This window comes from Pungitius pungitius, chromosome 15, assembly GCF_949316345.1.
Source record: "Pungitius pungitius chromosome 15, fPunPun2.1, whole genome shotgun sequence".
Taxonomy (NCBI): Eukaryota; Metazoa; Chordata; class Actinopteri; order Perciformes; family Gasterosteidae; genus Pungitius; species Pungitius pungitius.
In genome coordinates, this window is record NC_084914.1 from 3,438,204 (window position 1) to 3,455,574 (window position 17,371).

At 47.3% G+C, this 17,371-nt stretch overlaps 2 protein-coding genes across 4 annotated transcripts; both read right to left on the minus strand.

Moving 5' to 3' along the window:
* Positions 1-5,508: 5,508 nt before the first annotated feature.
* ube2v2 (ubiquitin-conjugating enzyme E2 variant 2) lies at positions 5,509-8,974 on the minus strand. 3 transcript variants are annotated; one of them, XM_037457725.2, is made up of 4 exons: positions 8,854-8,974; positions 6,299-6,447; positions 6,077-6,202; positions 5,509-5,933 (listed from the first exon to the last, which is right to left on the minus strand). In XM_037457725.2, the coding sequence occupies exons 1-4, from the start codon at positions 8,867-8,869 to the stop codon at positions 5,787-5,789; spliced, it is 438 nt and encodes a 145-aa protein (XP_037313622.1). In that variant the 5' UTR covers positions 8,870-8,974; the 3' UTR covers positions 5,509-5,786. The 3 variants fall into 3 exon arrangements, with proteins under 3 accessions (XP_037313622.1, XP_037313624.1, XP_037313623.1); XM_037457727.2 differs by lacking the exon at positions 8,854-8,974 and adding an exon at positions 8,748-8,767; XM_037457726.2 differs by lacking the exon at positions 8,854-8,974 and adding an exon at positions 6,937-7,009.
* Positions 8,975-9,587: 613 nt separating this feature from the next.
* Positions 9,588-16,005, minus strand: mcm4 (minichromosome maintenance complex component 4). Its single transcript, XM_037457412.2, has 17 exons — positions 15,804-16,005; positions 14,904-14,973; positions 14,634-14,792; positions 14,374-14,537; positions 14,182-14,283; positions 13,992-14,087; positions 13,618-13,713; positions 13,392-13,530; positions 13,069-13,289; positions 12,771-12,891; positions 12,408-12,667; positions 11,721-12,086; positions 11,467-11,594; positions 10,954-11,161; positions 10,618-10,846; positions 10,356-10,489; positions 9,588-10,242 (listed from the first exon to the last, which is right to left on the minus strand). Exons 2-17 carry the CDS (start codon positions 14,965-14,967, stop codon positions 10,147-10,149), a joined length of 2,583 nt encoding a protein of 860 aa, XP_037313309.1. The 5' UTR covers positions 14,968-14,973; positions 15,804-16,005; the 3' UTR covers positions 9,588-10,146.
* Between the last annotated feature and the right edge of the window lie 1,366 nt (positions 16,006-17,371).

Below are 17,371 nucleotides of genomic sequence, written 5' to 3' on the forward strand. Positions count from 1 at the left end.
GTCTATTAAGGGTTTACGCATTGCCTATAAATGCTCTAATAGGGGTTCAAAGGAAGTGCTGCCATGAATTCCTCTGAAGCAAACCACATGAAGACGTCCCCTCTTAAAAACCAGTGCAGAGGCTGCAACCTCCGTCCTCGCTCTCTGCGCGCGCACACACACACACACACACACACACACACACAATCCTCCTATCCTCAAGGGGGACAGGGGGGCTTCTCAGAGACAGGGCCTGACCGGGCCTTCTGCCCACAGCTCCAGGATTCCCTCCTCTTCCTTCCCAGCATTGTCTCACATCCTGCGCCCTCCCCCCCCCCCCCCCCCCCCCGGGCCCTCTTGTCCTCGGGCCCGCCACCACTGCCACAACAGCGTCAGCGGGCACCGGCGGGCACTGAGGGGCGACCAGGTGGGGGTGGCGGGGGGGGGGGGGGGGGTCAGCCCTGACGGGATGTGACACGCCCCTCTTGGCCATTAATGAGCACATTAAGGGAAGCAGGGTGAGGCGACGTGACAGCTCGCCGTCGTCCTCGCACACAGAAGTGAGCAACGCGGGGGGGGGGGGGGGACGTGCCGGGATGTCTTATTCAACGAGGAGTGATGCGATGAGATGAGAAAATGGTGGAAACTAAGTGGTGCTCGGTGGGGGAGAGAGTAGACTGTACTTCAGTACATCTGGCCAGCTGTTTTTCACTTATAGCAGCAAACAACAACAAGGTGTAACACGTAGTACCCCTTCAACCAGCAAAGAATACTGCATTACCCAACATGTTATGACCTCCTTGCTGCATATATGTTTACTTCTGTTACTATAAGCACAATCGGAATATTCCAACCCCCCCCCCCCCCCCAAAAAGCTGGTGGCTGTAGCTGTTTGATGATGATCCGCTGCGACAGCCTCGGATAAAAGAAGCAGCACAGCGGTTCCAAACGATCACGAAGCAAACAACGGATAAAAGCTGCATTGCAATTAAACAGAGATAAAAAAAACACTCAAGGAACAGACCCCCCCCCCCTCCCTCCTGGTTTGTTTTGTGGCCTGGGTACATGTGCAGAAGAGCAGCATCTCGGCAGCGTTCTCAATATTAATAATAATATTATAGGAGGGGGATTAGTGCTCATGCTGCCGAATGAGAAGTCGCCGCCTGGCTGGTTTACATGTGGGATTTGAATTTTCTTTAAACAGCGAATTGGAAGCCAAAAATCTTTTTCATTTAAGAGCAATTAAGTGGATCCCAGAATCACTGGCTCCAGCACGCCGCCGAGGCTTTTTTTTTTTTTTTTTTCTCTCCTCACTCCTGGTTTTATTACCCATTTCCTCTCCCTTGCGCCAGCAGAAGGAATGCTATTTTTTTTTTTCTTCTTCTCACAAAGCCACATTTCCAACGCCAGAATCACACAGGGACCACCGTGATTAAGTGCGAGCCAGTGCTTCCCTAAACATGTGAGACATTACAGACCCCCCCCACAAAAAAAAAAAACACTGGAGAAGTGTTATGTTCCAACATTTATGTGGAGTAATTAAAAACATCCACCAGTAATTTAATAGTTCTCACCAAGTAGAGACATGAAGTCTACCCAGTTTTTTCACTCTGTATAAATAACCTGGAATGCAGTGAGTACACAGTCTCTCTCCCCCCCTCCCTCCCTCCCTCCATGCTCTCTCCCCCCTCTCTCCCCCTCCCTCTGTTGCATGCAACACGCTGACTTTTGATTCCATGCTGCAGATAGCGTGATTCGCACATCAAAGCCCCGTCATCCTCGTGCTCTCCTCGTCCTCCTCGTGCCCGCCGTCGGCGAGCGTCAGAATGACCTCAGGCGCGTCCCGCCGGTCGCGTGAAGCGCGCTCGTCAACGGAGGAGCAGACATGTGCTTCCAATCTGTCCCTTTCTCTCACATCGAGGAGAGAGAGAGAGGGGGGGGGGGGGGCGTTCGTTTATCTCACCGTCAATACGCCACTGAGGAGAAACCGTCCACGTGGGTAATTAGCCGCAGCAAAACGGCGTCATTTGTTACCGACGCTGCTTTCATTGAGCGAAAAAAGAAAAGAGAAAGAACAACAACAACAACAACAACAACAACAAAAAAAGAATCTACTTGGACTTGTGGTCCGTTTTCTCGTCTTCTTCTTGTTGTTCGCGGTTTCAGGGGTTAAAAAAGGGAGAAAGGTTCGGGTCAGGCCGACGCTCGCACCCCGCGGGTCACGTGACGCGGCGCCGCGTAAAGAAATCACGTGACGTCGCGATGAGGAAGTGGCGGTTTGCAGAGAAGCTTCCGTGCTCACCGGAGTGGAGACAGACCCAGTTTTGTAATATTTTAATTCCTCTCCCCCCCCCCCCGTATGCAAGTGGAAATGCTGACTTGTGCTGCCAGGGTTTAATACCGTAATGGCTACTTGTTCCTTCAGGTTCGGAGTTTCCAGGAATGTTATCACGCGATATTTGACCATAGGAGAAAAAAAATAAAAGCGCTGCCATTTTACGTTAAATCCTGTGTAATGGGAAACTTAAATGATCACTTCGAACGTAGTTTTCTATGATTTGATGGCGTTTGACCGTGCGGTATAATAACGAGGCCTACATAAAGTTAAATTATGGCAACTTGTGAATTTTCTTGAGACATCCTTTACATTTTCTGTAGTCATCCCGCCTCAACCCTTTTGTCACATTTGGTTCTCCATCAGTAGCCGAATGAATGAATGAATGAATGGTGACACATGTGGTTTGTCAAGAGCACAGACGCATTGTCCCTTCAGTGGCCGTAAAACAAAGACGAAGCTTTTTACAGTATCAACAGACGTATGACACGACCTTCTGCCCCCCCCCCCACCACCACCACCCCTGACCCCCGTGGGGCAAAAGGTGAGAGCTCTGCGAACCGAAGGCCTGGTTCCAGCAGTCTGCCGGCAGCCGAGACGCATGTCCTCCTCGCCGCATTCCTTCCCATCTTAGATCACTGAGCGCCTCTGCGCGCCCCCCCCATTCCAAACCAGAGCAAAATAACTTGTTTTCTTTGCCTGGAGGATGGCACCGAATAAAGAAACCAAAAATAACCCGGCTGGTACAAGTGTAAAAGCATCAGCTGGTGCTTTTGTGCAGGTGCATGTTTGAAATTCAGATTGGTCTGAATGGCCTGGAGGTTAGATAGTCCGGGAAGGATTTCCTCCTTGCATTTAAATGAGATTAGCAGATAGAAAAGAAGAAGAAAAAAAAGTATAGTCGTTGAGTCTGCTCTGGAAAAACATATGGCGAATAAAAGGAATAAGCCTGCGTAACCCGGGGCTGTGTCTTTCATATTGGAGGATGACTGTGCTGCTGAGTGAACTGGCCACTTCTGATTTCATATTCATGACTTCCGAGAGGATTTGGAAAAGAGAGAGGCGGGGCGGGGGGGGGGGGGGGGAGACAACAAGCAAGCAGGGAGAGTATAGTAGATGGAAGTCAGGCTCATACACCAACTGTCACATCCAGAAAGTCAAACCTCACTCAGACGGAGGTCATCTCACGCCCACGCACATCAAAATACGAAATCTCCATCCAATTGCTGCACATTGCAAATGCTGCTTGAGTTATGTGGCAGCAGCGCCCCCCTGCCCCCCCCATGGAGGACACAGAGGGACACCAGCGAAGAGCCTCTGGAACAGTAGCAGGTCACTTTCCTAAAGAACAACGGAGCCTGGAAGCATCACAGCGTCCGTCACGTGTGCCCCCCCCCACCCCCCACCCCTCACTGAGTATTCACGCGAGGGTAGAGCCCCCTCTAGGGGCAAAGAGCTGCGAGCTGGTTGGACATGGGGGGGGGGACGTCAAAGTTCAACCAATGCAAATATGACTGGAAAAGTAGACATTTAAAAACGAGTGAGTCTTGATATGTAAATGATGCACAAATTCAACATTCCAGGCATGTTTTGTTCTTTCTGTTTACGTTGCTCTTCTCATGCAAATGTAGAATTGTTATTCGTTTCAAGCGAAGCGTTTTGAGGCAAGACCCCTTCGTCTTTCTATTCTTCATCTTTGTGCAAGTCAGCAGTCTTGAGGATTAAAAACTAACTACACGAACCCGGCAAGAAGAAATTTAAGAAAACCAAACAAAAACAACAAAAGGTTTGAATCACATACAAAGGGCGACGGATTTCTTGTTTTCGGGCTCTGAAGATGAGGTCCTGCTGTGTGTGTGTGTGTGTGTGTGGGGGGGGGGGGGGCTCTCACAGACTCGCTGTGTGAAGTGAACGCCTTCGAGGACAAAGCTGCGCTTGTTGACGTGGAAGAGCCCGGCGGCTGTTAGAATCACACGAGCCATTCATTAAGACATAAAAGTATTCACGAGACAAAGGAGAGGAAACATCGAGAGGCGAGTCGAAGGCTTTGACTGATGGTGCATCGGTGTTATGAGACTGGACCCATCAGTTACTAAACCCTTCCAAAATAAGGTCTGTGCCCGTGGATAATGGAAAGCAAATGGCCAGAAATCCCCTAAAATACAGCATTAACACCCCACCACCCCCAAACCCCCCATTACTGCGACAAAGAACGGGATCCTGCTCAATAGGATTTTAAAATTTCAATTCGAAAGATGCTTCACTAACTTAATGTTTAGCAATGGCCGATAATCCTAAACAGATAAACTGAGCGTACTGAAGACAGACGACTACACCATCTGCAGCGAACCCCCCCACCCCCCCCCCCCCCTTTAACTGCCCATTCGTTTAATTAAACCTTGTGAATAATGGAAAAGCAACACAAAAAAATAAATAAAAGGTCACAGCGGGAACAGCTCACTGCCTCGAAGTGTTCCGTTTACCGACCAGAACCAGGAGGAATTAGCTGCCGCGGGTTTGGACGCGCCATCAATCAGAAGGAAAGAGAACTGTAGCAGTGTGTAATGAATGAGCGTTTGGATTATATTTTCCCGATGACTACGGGGTTCCCGTCACGTGACCCAACAGGGGCGACGTGACGATGAATGAAGCCGCAGTCTACTTGTCGGCTGGGGCCCCCTCGTGGTTTAACCGGTGAATGATGGTGCAGCGGAGGAGTCAAACAAAAAAAGAAATCACGCTTGTGGCTCTTTTTTTTTTGTTTTTTTGCAGACAGTGATTTTAATTTCAGGAAATCACAAATCACATGTTCATACACCTGCAATTTTCACTGGAAGTTAAATGCAAGGGTTTCAGAACAGCACAGGCTTCAACGTCCGTTACATGTCAAAGAGCTGCAGAGCAGAAACGTGTGTCAATGCCGAGGAAGGTATATAGAGATCTATCCATTGTACATCTCTATATACCTTGTGACACTGCTTTGACACAGCCACAGTTCAATAATTAGCAGTCAGCATGTATTTCAATAAACCAACAAACTCCAAAACATGGCTTCTCCCCCGACTAGGAATGAGCCTTCACTGAGCCTTCACACACACACACACAGACACACACACATCTCGCTGTCTACTTCAGTGATCAGTCATTTTAACTCAAAACTATTGGAACATCCTCTGCGTGGCGTCATGCTTTCCCTCTTTAAAGCTCACTCAAGCAACGGTACACGTCGAACATAAAAGTCATTGTCAAAGTAAGTTTCTTAAAGGCGGATAACTGTGGTCTTGGGAGTCTCTTAACTACTCAGTGCTTAACTGCAGAGACATTTTCCTTTGTCATTGAGCTATGTAATAAGAAAGTCCAATGTTGGTCTTGCAGACGATATTGTCGATGTGTGACGTGAGCCTCTCGATGATTTTACACGATATTTCTAGGAGTAAGGTTTAAGACAGAGGGTCGAAACAATCCATGGCGATTAAGTGCTGTAGGTTTGTCCTTCTGGTGGTTGTGGAAGCTTCATATTTTCTTTGGACATCATTAGACGCCTTAACTCTTGAAGAATAATTTTAATGCTATAAGAATTCTGCCACTTTGCTAAAACTGGTATGCTACTTGAATCCACCTGCGAGACGAGACAAAGCAAAGACAGCACATCAGTCATCGGGACAGGAGGGCTGACGGTGAGTCATCATCGAAAGCAAAGTGTGCCAGGTCAACAAAAAACACTTGTGTATATAACCATGACACACTAATGAGGACACTTACCACCCCGTTGGAGTTATCTATCCCGTTCATGCTTATCTTTGTTACAAACTTAACAGTCGGGCACACCTCCGGGTATCTAGAGCCGCATACCAATCTCAGACTGTATATTCTGTTCTCGTAATTGGTCTGGGAAACAGAAGGGGGACAGAAGGGCAGACATCAGTAGCAGAATCGGTAGCAGAGACAGAATCTGGAGCGGCGCGCTGCGCTGGCTCTGCTTACTCTCGCTGGCCCGATGATCATGCCCGTCCACCACGTGAGGGTCATGTCGTCGTCATTCTCCAGGCCCCAGCTGACTGTGCCGTCGCCTTCGCCCTTCTGCCCTTCTTCAAGCTCCTCCAACAAGCGAAAATTGCGTGGAACTTTAACTCCTAAAAAAAACACAAAAAAGGGAATAGGAGTTGTACATTAAAAAGTTTAGGTCTCTTATTTTCTACAATTTTGTTACGTTTGTTAAAACAAAAGGTTTCTTCATTGACAAAATACATTTCAGATTGATCAATTTTGTCAATAAAACTAAAACGATTAGTTAAAAGTTAGAATCTGAAACTATTTTACGGTTGTTACAATTCATTGTTGGTCCCTTGTTACTGCTCCTCACATGTTACGGCTTTTTTCTTTGGCACATATCATTGCAATTTAGACATAACAATTGTGATAAATGATAAAATTGTGACCAATTGAGAATTCAGGAGAGTTTTGAACACATAATTATGCTTCTATTTAGCTATGCACATAATGCACCAGAGCATCCCGGTCTGCCTGCTGTGGAGCTGCATCTCATTTCAAAATGTTCTCAGAGGACGAATGTGATGTCGACTGGAGAGCCCGACCGGGATTGTAAATGATGAACCACTTACAGTTCATGACTGGAGGGGTGGTGGCGGTTGTGAAGGGACAGCACTTAAGTGATCTCAAACTGCTGCATCTTCTAATCTTGAAGACAAATTTGAAGAGCGAGAATTGAAGGAGCAATGAAAACACTCACGTTTTCTCCTTCCATAATAAAACTGAATTTCATCTCCTTCGATCCCAAGACATTTATTGTAATGAGCCATGACACCAAACTCAATAATTCACATCTGATGTGCTGCGGCCACAACAAATTACCGACTCTTAAGTGGCTCTAACATCTTTAAAGGTATTTGCTTGCAATAAGTTTTGAGATTTAAGTCCTTTATTGACATTAAACACGTACTAATATTAGCTACTGGTGTTAGCGCACCACTATAAAGTAAATAGAGCCGTTTAGAAATAATAATCATATGTTAATAAATAGCTATGTTTTCATTTAGTTGAATAATTGTTTTGCCGCCAAACAGGATAAAATAACTGACAATTGATTAATTGGTTTAGTGTGATAGAAGACACATAAAATACCAGACATCCTCAGCCTTGAAATGCTGAAAGCCTCAAATATCCTCTATTTTTTCCTCGAGCGTGTCATAAAGTGATTATTTTATTCAATGCAAAAAAGCCTGAGAATAATGAACTTACTACAATTTAGCTCTTTCAGTTCTTAGCAGACCTTTTAAATGTACAAGCAAAGTAGATGGACATTTTGAGTATATTAACTCAAAGCATTGTGTTACCGACCTATTGTTACGTCCATAGCTATGCAAGTAAAACAAACTAAAACAGGATTAAAGACCGATGACGTGAGCAGGTTTGTGCCACGTTTACGTTTATATATTTAATTCATTTACGAAACTTGTAAAATGAATCTGCACTGGTCTCGACTTTCGATTGTTAAGTTACTTCCTGATAATCCAGTTTGTAATTACTTTCACGTGGTATATAGCTGAACTGGCACCAAAAAGTACGTGGAACATTCTGGAATAATACGTTTTTTTATTGTCTTATTTCTCGCTGTTTCTTAAATAATTTATTTTGTACGTCTGACAATGCTCCCTGTTATGTTCCTAACCCAGGTTGGGCTCCGTCTATTTGCCGAAACAACGTTTGCCGACTACTAAAAAAATCTGCTGCGTTTCTCCACTCTCCACCAAACAATGACCAACACTGATTACACTTCCTGCCTTTGACGTTATTCACATAGTAGTAATAATACAGCGTAGAAATGTTCTTGAATTGTCCCAAAGCTGTTAGAAAGTGTTGATGAAAGGAGGCGCATGACTATACTAATTACAATGTGTTGGTGTGTTAGATACGCTATAAAAGATACAAAGAATGTATCCCACTGTTGAATTTGTGCAGGTCAAATGTCCATTGAACAGTACGGCCAGATGGCGCATGGACAAATGAGTACAATTAAATGTAACGCTAGGTCTATTCCGATCGAATTAGTAGCTTCCCGGACACAAAAAAGATCGACACTCGCTGCCTCGCGGTCCTGGAATATTCTAGTAGCTAGGTTACCAGCTAGCTAGCACAATCTGCGGTTGTTCACAGCCCATACATTAAATGTTTTATTTACTCAAACAATTTACCAATTCCAATGGTGCTTTTCAAAAGTACGGGCTTTTCTTTGAAACACAGCCGGTGAATACGGACACCTCGAGCTATTTTAGCTCACTCACGGTGCAAGCCATTCGCCTGTGTAAGCTAGGTTAGCCTACCGAGTTATCCCGGGAGATAGACGGCTCCCGCGGAGAGCAACGATGGGGAACATTAACAAATAAATGACAGCGGGGAGCGATTTTTGAAAAACCTGTAAGTTAGCGAGACGCCACGTTCGCTGGGCCGGGATGTCAGCGCAGTGGCGGGTTAGCCAACACTTTCTGCCGCTGTATATGTTAGTCTGAAGGCACACGAACCTGAGGAGGCCGCCATCTTCTTCAGCCGAGTCCAGAAGCACACAGAGCTGTGACGTCACAGCCGCTAAACACGACGGTAATGTCTCGCGCCGGCAGTTCGCTGCTGTGCAAAAACCGGTTTCGACACTTTCAACACTCATTTGAACCACAAAAGTTGCCCCTTGTTGCACTTTTACGACACGTCAAAGAAATGGATTTGAGCTAACTTTGAATCACTCGAAGATGTGTCTTGTCTTTTAAACAAGTTTCACAAAAAAAGGTATAAAAAGTTATACCAACAGGAAACTGGATTTAATGTAAAATGGTAATACTACGAGTCCACGAGAGCAACTGTATTCAATATGTATATGTAATTGTGGTGGTAACCAGAACTGTTAATTGGCCACTTTTAGTTAACTCAACATTATTAGCCTAACCATTGCATGTATGTGTATTAGCTTCGTGTTAAACAGCATAAAAGTTAAAATTGATCAAATCTCAACCACAAAGCAATCTGGCAAACCTTCACCTCACTAAGCTGCCAAGGCCAAAATAAACCTGTCACACTAAGGAACACCTTTACTGTCAGTTTGACTACATTTGTTGTGAAATCAACTAATAAAGTTAGGGAATTGAGCTAATTAGCTCACGTTACTTCACAAGAAGCAGCTTCCGGTTTGACCAGTCGAAAAAAGTCGGGACTCTTTAGTTAAAAGGTTACAAATAAACAGACGAGGCTCATTTGGGGAGCAGATCAAATGGTTTGTTTACAGAAAATGACATATGGACGTGTGCTTATTGCTATGACAAGAATATAAATATAAACTTTTAATTACTGAAATTCCACATAGTGGTTTGAGCCTTCTAGGATAAAAAAGTGCAGAATATTAAAACATCTGTTTAATATTCTGGAAACTTTACATTTTGGAACAAAACAAGAAAAATGTATTTTCTTTGAGCAACATTTTATTTTTTTCTCTTAATAAGTCGTCACTGCTCGTTACAGGGACAACCATCTTTGTGGAAAAACAAGTGACTTAAACCAGAGTGACTACAATGTACAAGTTGGAAATAATGAGCTTCTCACCAAAACAACATTACTTGCAAATGGGTAAACAATATTAAACATTAGCTCTATTTGCCAGGTTATTTCTTCTTTTCTCCCAACGTGGCCGCAAAACACACGGCAGGTCAATTGTACAAATTATTTTTACAGCACGAGCAAAAGAGGGAAAGAAAGCGGTGGACACAAGCTAGGATTTGTGAAGCGAAGGCCTGTACATAATTGCAAGGGGGGGAGGGGGGGGGTGCGCCTCAGGCGAGGAGGCGTACGGTCTTTCCAGTGACCGTCAAGTAATCCTCGTCGGCGAGGGCTCGCAGCGCCTCGTCAAACAGCTCCTTGGTGATCGCCTGAAAACAAAGCCACAAAAAAAAAAAAGAGGAAAAGTCAGTCAACGAGTCACGAGTCAGTCACCGATGGCATGTTCTTTTTTTCGTAAAAAAAAAAAAAAAAACGTATTTACCGTTTCGGATTGTCCTCTGAGGTCGTCAAGCAGCTGCTGGTATTTCATGGCGGGCGTCTTTCCTTTGGACTGGATCAGTTTCTTCAGGACTTGGGCGATGTCCTCCCGGCGCTTGCGCGCGGTGGCACTCATACCTGGAGGCACCAATTAAAAAGTTACCGTCGTTTTCTTTTGTGATCCTTTTCCCCTAAAAACCCATCTTTAACGAATTGTCTCTTTAACATCAACATGTCAAGACACACGCCCGACGCGTGTCACGAACCTGTGGTGAGAATCGAGATGTCCACGAAGCCCGTCCTGGGGTCCGTGGCCGACTGCTTGAGGGCCTCCCTGTGCAGCCGCCGCGCCTCCTCCACGTCGATGTTCTCCACCTTCTCGGAGAAGCGCACCTTGGCGTGGGCCTCCGCCAGGCGGATCAGGGACTCCAGCTGCCGCGGGTAGGCGGACACCATCCCGCGCCCGCTGCCGATCTTCCGCATGTCCACGTAGGCCTGAGGAGGACCGGGCGTGCAAACGTTTGGCGTCTCGAGCAGTCAACGCGAGGAGGGTTAATTATTTAGAGAGGGGGGCGGGGGGGGGGGGGGGGGGGGTGACGAACCTCGATGAGGGTCTGGCTGGCTTCCTCGCTCAGCCGCGGGTTGACGTAGGTCCGCGCGTACGCGATGTAGTCCCTCAGCACGGCCATGTCGAGGAACTCCTCCTCGATCTGCTCCTCGCTCTGGTAGTACAGCGACACCAGGTGGTGGGCCAGCCGGCGGTCGTACGCCTCGTCCTGGGGGTCCAGCATCAGGAAGATGAGGTCGAATCTGACGGTTCAGAGGCGTAAACACAGCGTTAAAACCAGGAACACGAACGCGAAAGCATGACATGATGGACGGGATGTCCTGTGTCTTAAACACAGAACACAGGAAATTACTTAAGATGCATGTAAAAAAAAGTTTGGAGTCAGTTCTTCACTTAAATTATAAAATGATTAACCCATTTAAAGTGGCAATCCTGATTCTGTTCCTTTTTTAATTTAAATCGGAGCGAAAACAACAGCAGTGTGACCTCCTTCAGTAACAGATTCCAGACTAACGGACGGCGTGGCGTCCACTGCTCCAGCGCTCACCTGGACAGCAGCGTGTGCGGCAGCTGGATGTTCTCGATGGTGGTTTTCTTGGGGTTCCACTGAGACTCGATGGGGTTGGCGGCGGCCAACACGGAGGTCCGGGCGTTCAGCTGGCAGATGATTCCGGCCTGCAGAGGAACAAACGCGAAAAAAACGGCGTGAGGGCCCTCCTCTTGCCAGCGGACGAACGCCCTCCGCGGCGTCGGTTAAAAAAAAAAAACAACAACAAAAAAAAAAAAAAAAAAGCCGCCCACCTTGGCGATGGAGAGGGTCTGCTGCTCCATGACCTCGTGCAGCACGGAGCGCGTGCTGTCGCTCATCTTGTCGAACTCGTCGATGCAGCAGATGCCGTTGTCGCTCAGCACCAGCGCGCCGGTCTGCAGCACCAGCTGCCGGGTCTCCGGGTCCTTGGTCACGTAGGCGGTGAGCCCCACGGCGCTGGAGCCCTTCCCCGAGGTGTACTGGCCGCGGGGCACCAGGTTGAAGACGTACTGCAGCAGCTGGGACTTGCTGGTGCCGGGGTCGCCGCACAGCAGGATGTTCACGTCGGCGCGGAAGTTGCCCCGCCCCGTGGCGCTGAAGTCCTTGCGCGAGCCGCCAAACAGCTGCAGCAAGATGCCCTGGAAGCAACAGGGAGGGGAGGGGGGGGGGGGGGTAAATACTTGGGTTTTCTTTACATAACAAGGCTTTAGTGAAGGCTGCTGGGAAATACTACGTGCAACTAATCACGCACCAATTCTCATAATTCATATTCGATTGCCTTGCGCTTTCTGATTGGTGGATATAGTCACACGTGGAAAGTCTTTATTGTTCTTTTGAAAAAGTGATGATTCCAGGGACATAAAAAAAGTCAAAACTGCACCAATGACTTTAATCAAACGCCTTCGGATTGCTGCCCGGCTTCTCTCTAAAACTCCAAACGCGAGGGTTTGCCAACGCACCTTTTTGATGTCCTCGTGCTCGTAGATGCTCGGCGCGAGCGCCGAGGAGAGGCGCTCGTAGACGTCCGGCTTGGCCGCCAGCTCCTTCAGGGTCTGCACCCGGTCCTCGGTGAAGAGCTTCTGCTCAGAGTCCTCGTCCAGGCCGTGCAGCCGCTTCTCGTCCGTCTTGCGGAAGTGGATGGCGTCGATGTGGGTCTTGTACACGGACTTGACGCTGCTCTGGCGGGGGTTGGCGCGCATGGGGACGGCCCTGTAGACGCCTGCGGGGGGATGGGGGGGGGGCGACAGGAGAGCCGTTTGAGGGGGGGGGGGAGATCCACACGTAGGAAGCATTCTGGGCAGTCGGCTGGACGCGCATCTCACCGGTGATGTTTATGCGGTCGCCCGGCTGCACTTTGTCCACCAGGTCGTTGTGGCCGTAGACGATGGTCGTGTGCGGCGTCTGACCGGCCGGCATGTCTTCGGGCGACTCTTGGATCTTGATCTGGAAACGAGAGGGCGGGTTGATGAGGCAGACGTCGTGACCCCCCCTACAGCCGCACCTCGTTAATTACCAGTTGGAAGCGATTGGGTGTCGTCGAGCAATCTGCCCCCCCCCCACCCCCCCACATCATCATCGTCGTCGTCGTCATCATCGTCATCGAACCCGCCGAACTCTCACCATCTGCTTGTCTGAAAAGGCGGAGCGGTTGTGAACCAGCGCCAGGCTGTGGGTGGTGTTGCAGTGGCGGCACACAGCCGGCTCGGCGATGCGCCCGCGGTCCACCTCCACCCGGGTGGTGAAGGCGCACACCTGGCACTGGAAGAAGGCCTCCTGCATCTCCGGGATGAGCTGCGAGGTGCGGATCACCATGCCGCTGATGGTGATCAGCTGATCGATGTCTGCGGAAGGAGGGGGGGGGGGGGGGGGGGATGAGCACTGACAGAAGTGTGATTTCGCTCCCCGTGGGCCGGGTTAATGAATCCACACACACACACACACACCTTCTGGGTTCAGGCTCCTCATGTTTCTGGTTTTTAGCGCGTTGTAGGGGCGGACTTGGATCTGGTACTCCAGGATGGAGTCTGGAAAGCGCTCAAAGAAAAGCTCGTTGACCGCCATGTCGAAGGTCGGGATGACTTCCTGCCAACGGAACAAAAGAAATCACCTCAATTCAAACGTTAAGTACGGTTTTTTGGATAAAGAAAACGATGGAGAGTAGGACATTACCTGTGGGTAGCAGATGAGCTGTCTGTAAAGTTCTGCATCGAAGGACTGCACGTGCAGACAGCTCACGTTGAGCACCGGATCGCCGACGACGCTGATCTGTGGTCCGAGAGAAATAGTTACGTTTAAAACATTTGCTGTGACCCAATCCTCCTTTAACGGCCTCGTGGACCGGCAGGCCGAGCTCCTTTCAGAGAGAGAGAGAACTCTCATTTGAGAAGACATTTTTACTCGGGCTCATGACTTGGACGATGATCTCTACCGAAAACAACCGGAAACCTCATCGAGTCGGACTCAAAGCCGACGATGGATCAAGCCCAAACGGAAGCGTCACGCAGAGCGACGGGACCGCGATGAAGAAAAAGAAAAAGCGCTACCTCCTCCAGCTTCTGCATGTACAAAGGCTCGTTCAGGTCCAAACCAGCGTTCTCATCCTCGGTGGAGGTCGGGTCGATGAACCTCTGCAGGAACCTCTGGGTAAAAAAAAGGGAAGCAAACTATTAAACAACCCCCCCATCGTAGTGAGAATGGGGAACATATGATGATGATGATGATGAGACTTTGTACCTGAAACTTCTCCTTGCACGTCCCCACATTGACATCCGTGCCCCAGATCACCAGCCGCTGGCCTGCGTTCGGCTCGCTGACCACGGGCCCATCAGCACTCGGCTGCAATAATAAGCGCGGGGGGGGGGGGGGGGGTTAAGTCCGTCATCCTCTATAAAAGGAAAGAACCAGATGTCGTCCTCCTCCACTCACCGGCTCGGACTGAAGATCCACTTCCGGACCCTTCCTGACTGACCCCAGGTCGGGTCGCTGTCTGGCCGGGGTGCCACGCACCGCGCTGCGGGGGGTCCCTTCCACCCTGGAGCTGGGGGTGCCGTACATCAGAGGGGAGCTCATGTCCACCTCGTTGGGTGGGACTGTCGGAAAGAGACACGGGGAGTCAACTCTGTGTGGGGGAGGCGGGTGGGGTGTGGTGGTTGGGTGGGAGGGAGGGTGGGAGGTTGCTTTGGCACCTGAGGGTCGGGGGCTGGAGAACAAAGAAGTGTCCTGAGGCGCCGCCGGACTGAGCACGTCGGTCGCCGGGGAGGTGGGCATCGGCATCAGGTCCCCGGCGGAGGAGTCCTGGCCCCTGCGGCGCTGAGGGGGGGGCGAGGTGGGGCCCTCGCTGCTGGCTGAGGACACGCGGGAGACAGAGAAAAAAAAAAAAAAGACAGGTTACCGGCAGGTGGACGCGTGACCGCGGAGGGTCTTCGTGACTTGGGATGGAGGACACACAAACTCACGGGTGGACGGGTTTGTGTTCCTTCCTCGCTTGCGCCCCCCGGGAGTCGATGATGGAGAAGACATGTCGATCTGTGGATGAAAAGTCAACTCACTGGTTTGTAAAGGTTTGTCTCTGTGTGCCTTTGTTTACTTGGTTATTGTTTTGTTTGGATCGGTCTGCAGAGCCTCTGCTTGGATAGCAGTGTAGGGACATTTAGTTGGTCCCTTTATTGTTGCATTGTTAACACAATAAAAGAGAATTCTCAAAGTGAGGCTCAGATCAGATGTTGGATACTTACTTGTCCTCAAGTGATGTTTCATTATCATGTATTTGTAGGCTTTGCATTGGCTGGTACTGTGGTTAAACATTTCCTTTGTCGCTATTATGCTGAATACATTTAGCTGCACTGGGAACATTAACATTGTAAAAGCAAAACATGAACGTAACTGGAAATATTATTTATAGGTACATTTTAAAAACGGCATGTGTCTAATCTTGCTTTTATCTGGCATCAATAAGCCAACTGTCAAGCTTCTATGCGGCCTATTCTCCACCTGTCCGTGCAACAATAAGTGAATTCCCAAACAATCAATAATAATAATAGTAAGTATCTTTATTTACGTTTCAGTTTTACTTGAGCATGGTGTGCCAATTTTTCTCGACGTGTAACATTATTGTTAAAAATGACGATTTCCTACTTTCATTGAAAGCTTTTGGAAAAGTCGACAAAAAAACGTTTCCACCATTTTTGACATGTGGCTGCAGAGGAAACAATGAGCTGAAACGTAATACTTGTGTTTGAAAGGATTTCACTCTTAAGCATGAGCTCCGAAGTCGATCTTCAATCGGATAAACGCGTCAATCAACATGTCCACAAGATTTATCAGAAATACGTGCATTAAGTTAAGATTATCCTTACCTCTTCTACTGTGTACGTCCGTGAGCTGCAGATCTGGCGCGAAACTGCGAGTGACGTTGTTTTCGCGGGGAACTTTGGACCAATAGCGAACCAGCGTCGCCGTTTTCTTTCCGGTCGATTCCTTCACTGCGGAGAGGGGGGGTCCTGATTAGTTTAAGTCGTTGCGACTTGAATTAAAAGCAACACAATGTTTGTATCAGTAACATAGGTCGTTTATAATTGAACTCAGACAACATGAATTGTTTTATATTGGATTTAAAAATGTATCTGCATTTATTCTGCGTGGTCTCGTGCTGATTGATACCCTGAGCCGCTTTGGTTTGGTTTGGTCCAATATTTTTGTATTTTATCTGCCAATTTTTTTTTGAAAAACATTGACAAAATGAATAAATAGTTGCAAAATAAACGGCTGAAAAAAAGAGAATTAATTAATTATGAAAGTTAATTTAAAACTGAAATGGAGACAAATATCTACGGCAGTTGGTGTCGATGTTATTTAAAGTAATCGGATCAAATCCTCATTTAAGTCGCAATATCATCAGTCTGAAAGAATATCAAACAACAATGTATTTTACCGTTCATTTAGACTATGAATTCTAATGACGGATTTATTTTTGCTAAACGTGTCTTTATCCTGCACGTGCGTTTATCGACCCGCAGGTGACGCAGTTTCCATTTACAAAAGATTTTGACGGAGTCCAGCTCACTCCCCGAGGGGCAGAAACACAGAAGCGTTTCCGAGAAGTGTCTGAACATGTGTCCCAAGACTGGTACGGCCCCAACATGTATATATATATATATATATATATATATATATACACAAGTATGTGTTTTTATAAAGCTATATTTAAAAATAATTTACCGTCATTTAAATCATTAAGAACAAATTCTTATTTACAATGACTAAAATAAAAAGACACGTCTTCTTTCAGTCAGGTCAGGACAGTGTACATATTGTACTCCCTGAACATATAACCACCTCCCGGGGAGGCTGTCTGTGGCTTTGGTGGTTTTGCCTGCCTAGTTTCACTTTTATTACATACTATTTATTACATTGGACCGGTTTTGGGATAGACAGGCAAAATAAACTTTATGGCAACGCACACAGGAACAACATAAGGATCCTCAAAAGGTAAATTAAAATTAAAGTAATTCAAAGCCAGTACTCCATACAATAAATAACTAAATCGAAACTGGAAAGTAGGACTGTTTTCTCAACTCCTCATGCACCGTATTACAGTAATGTGGTTACAAAGTGGGTCTAATTATATATATATTATTAAATATCAGTTTGCCAGACCGATATACATCGGTATGGCATACAAACTGATAAAAGTACTTCATTTTAAAGGCCGTATTACATCTTAATGTTGTCCATTGGCCTTATATCAATTTGTCATTGTATGGGTTGGTGGACTATTTAAGACCAATGGTTTAAAGCAGAACTCTCAAGTGTTGTATTTAAGTACCTTTTGAAGTACTTTCTGAGGTACTTGAGTGTGTTTTCATTCTCAGCATACTTAGATAGTGGATTTTTTTCCTCCACTACATGTACTTTTCAGATTAAA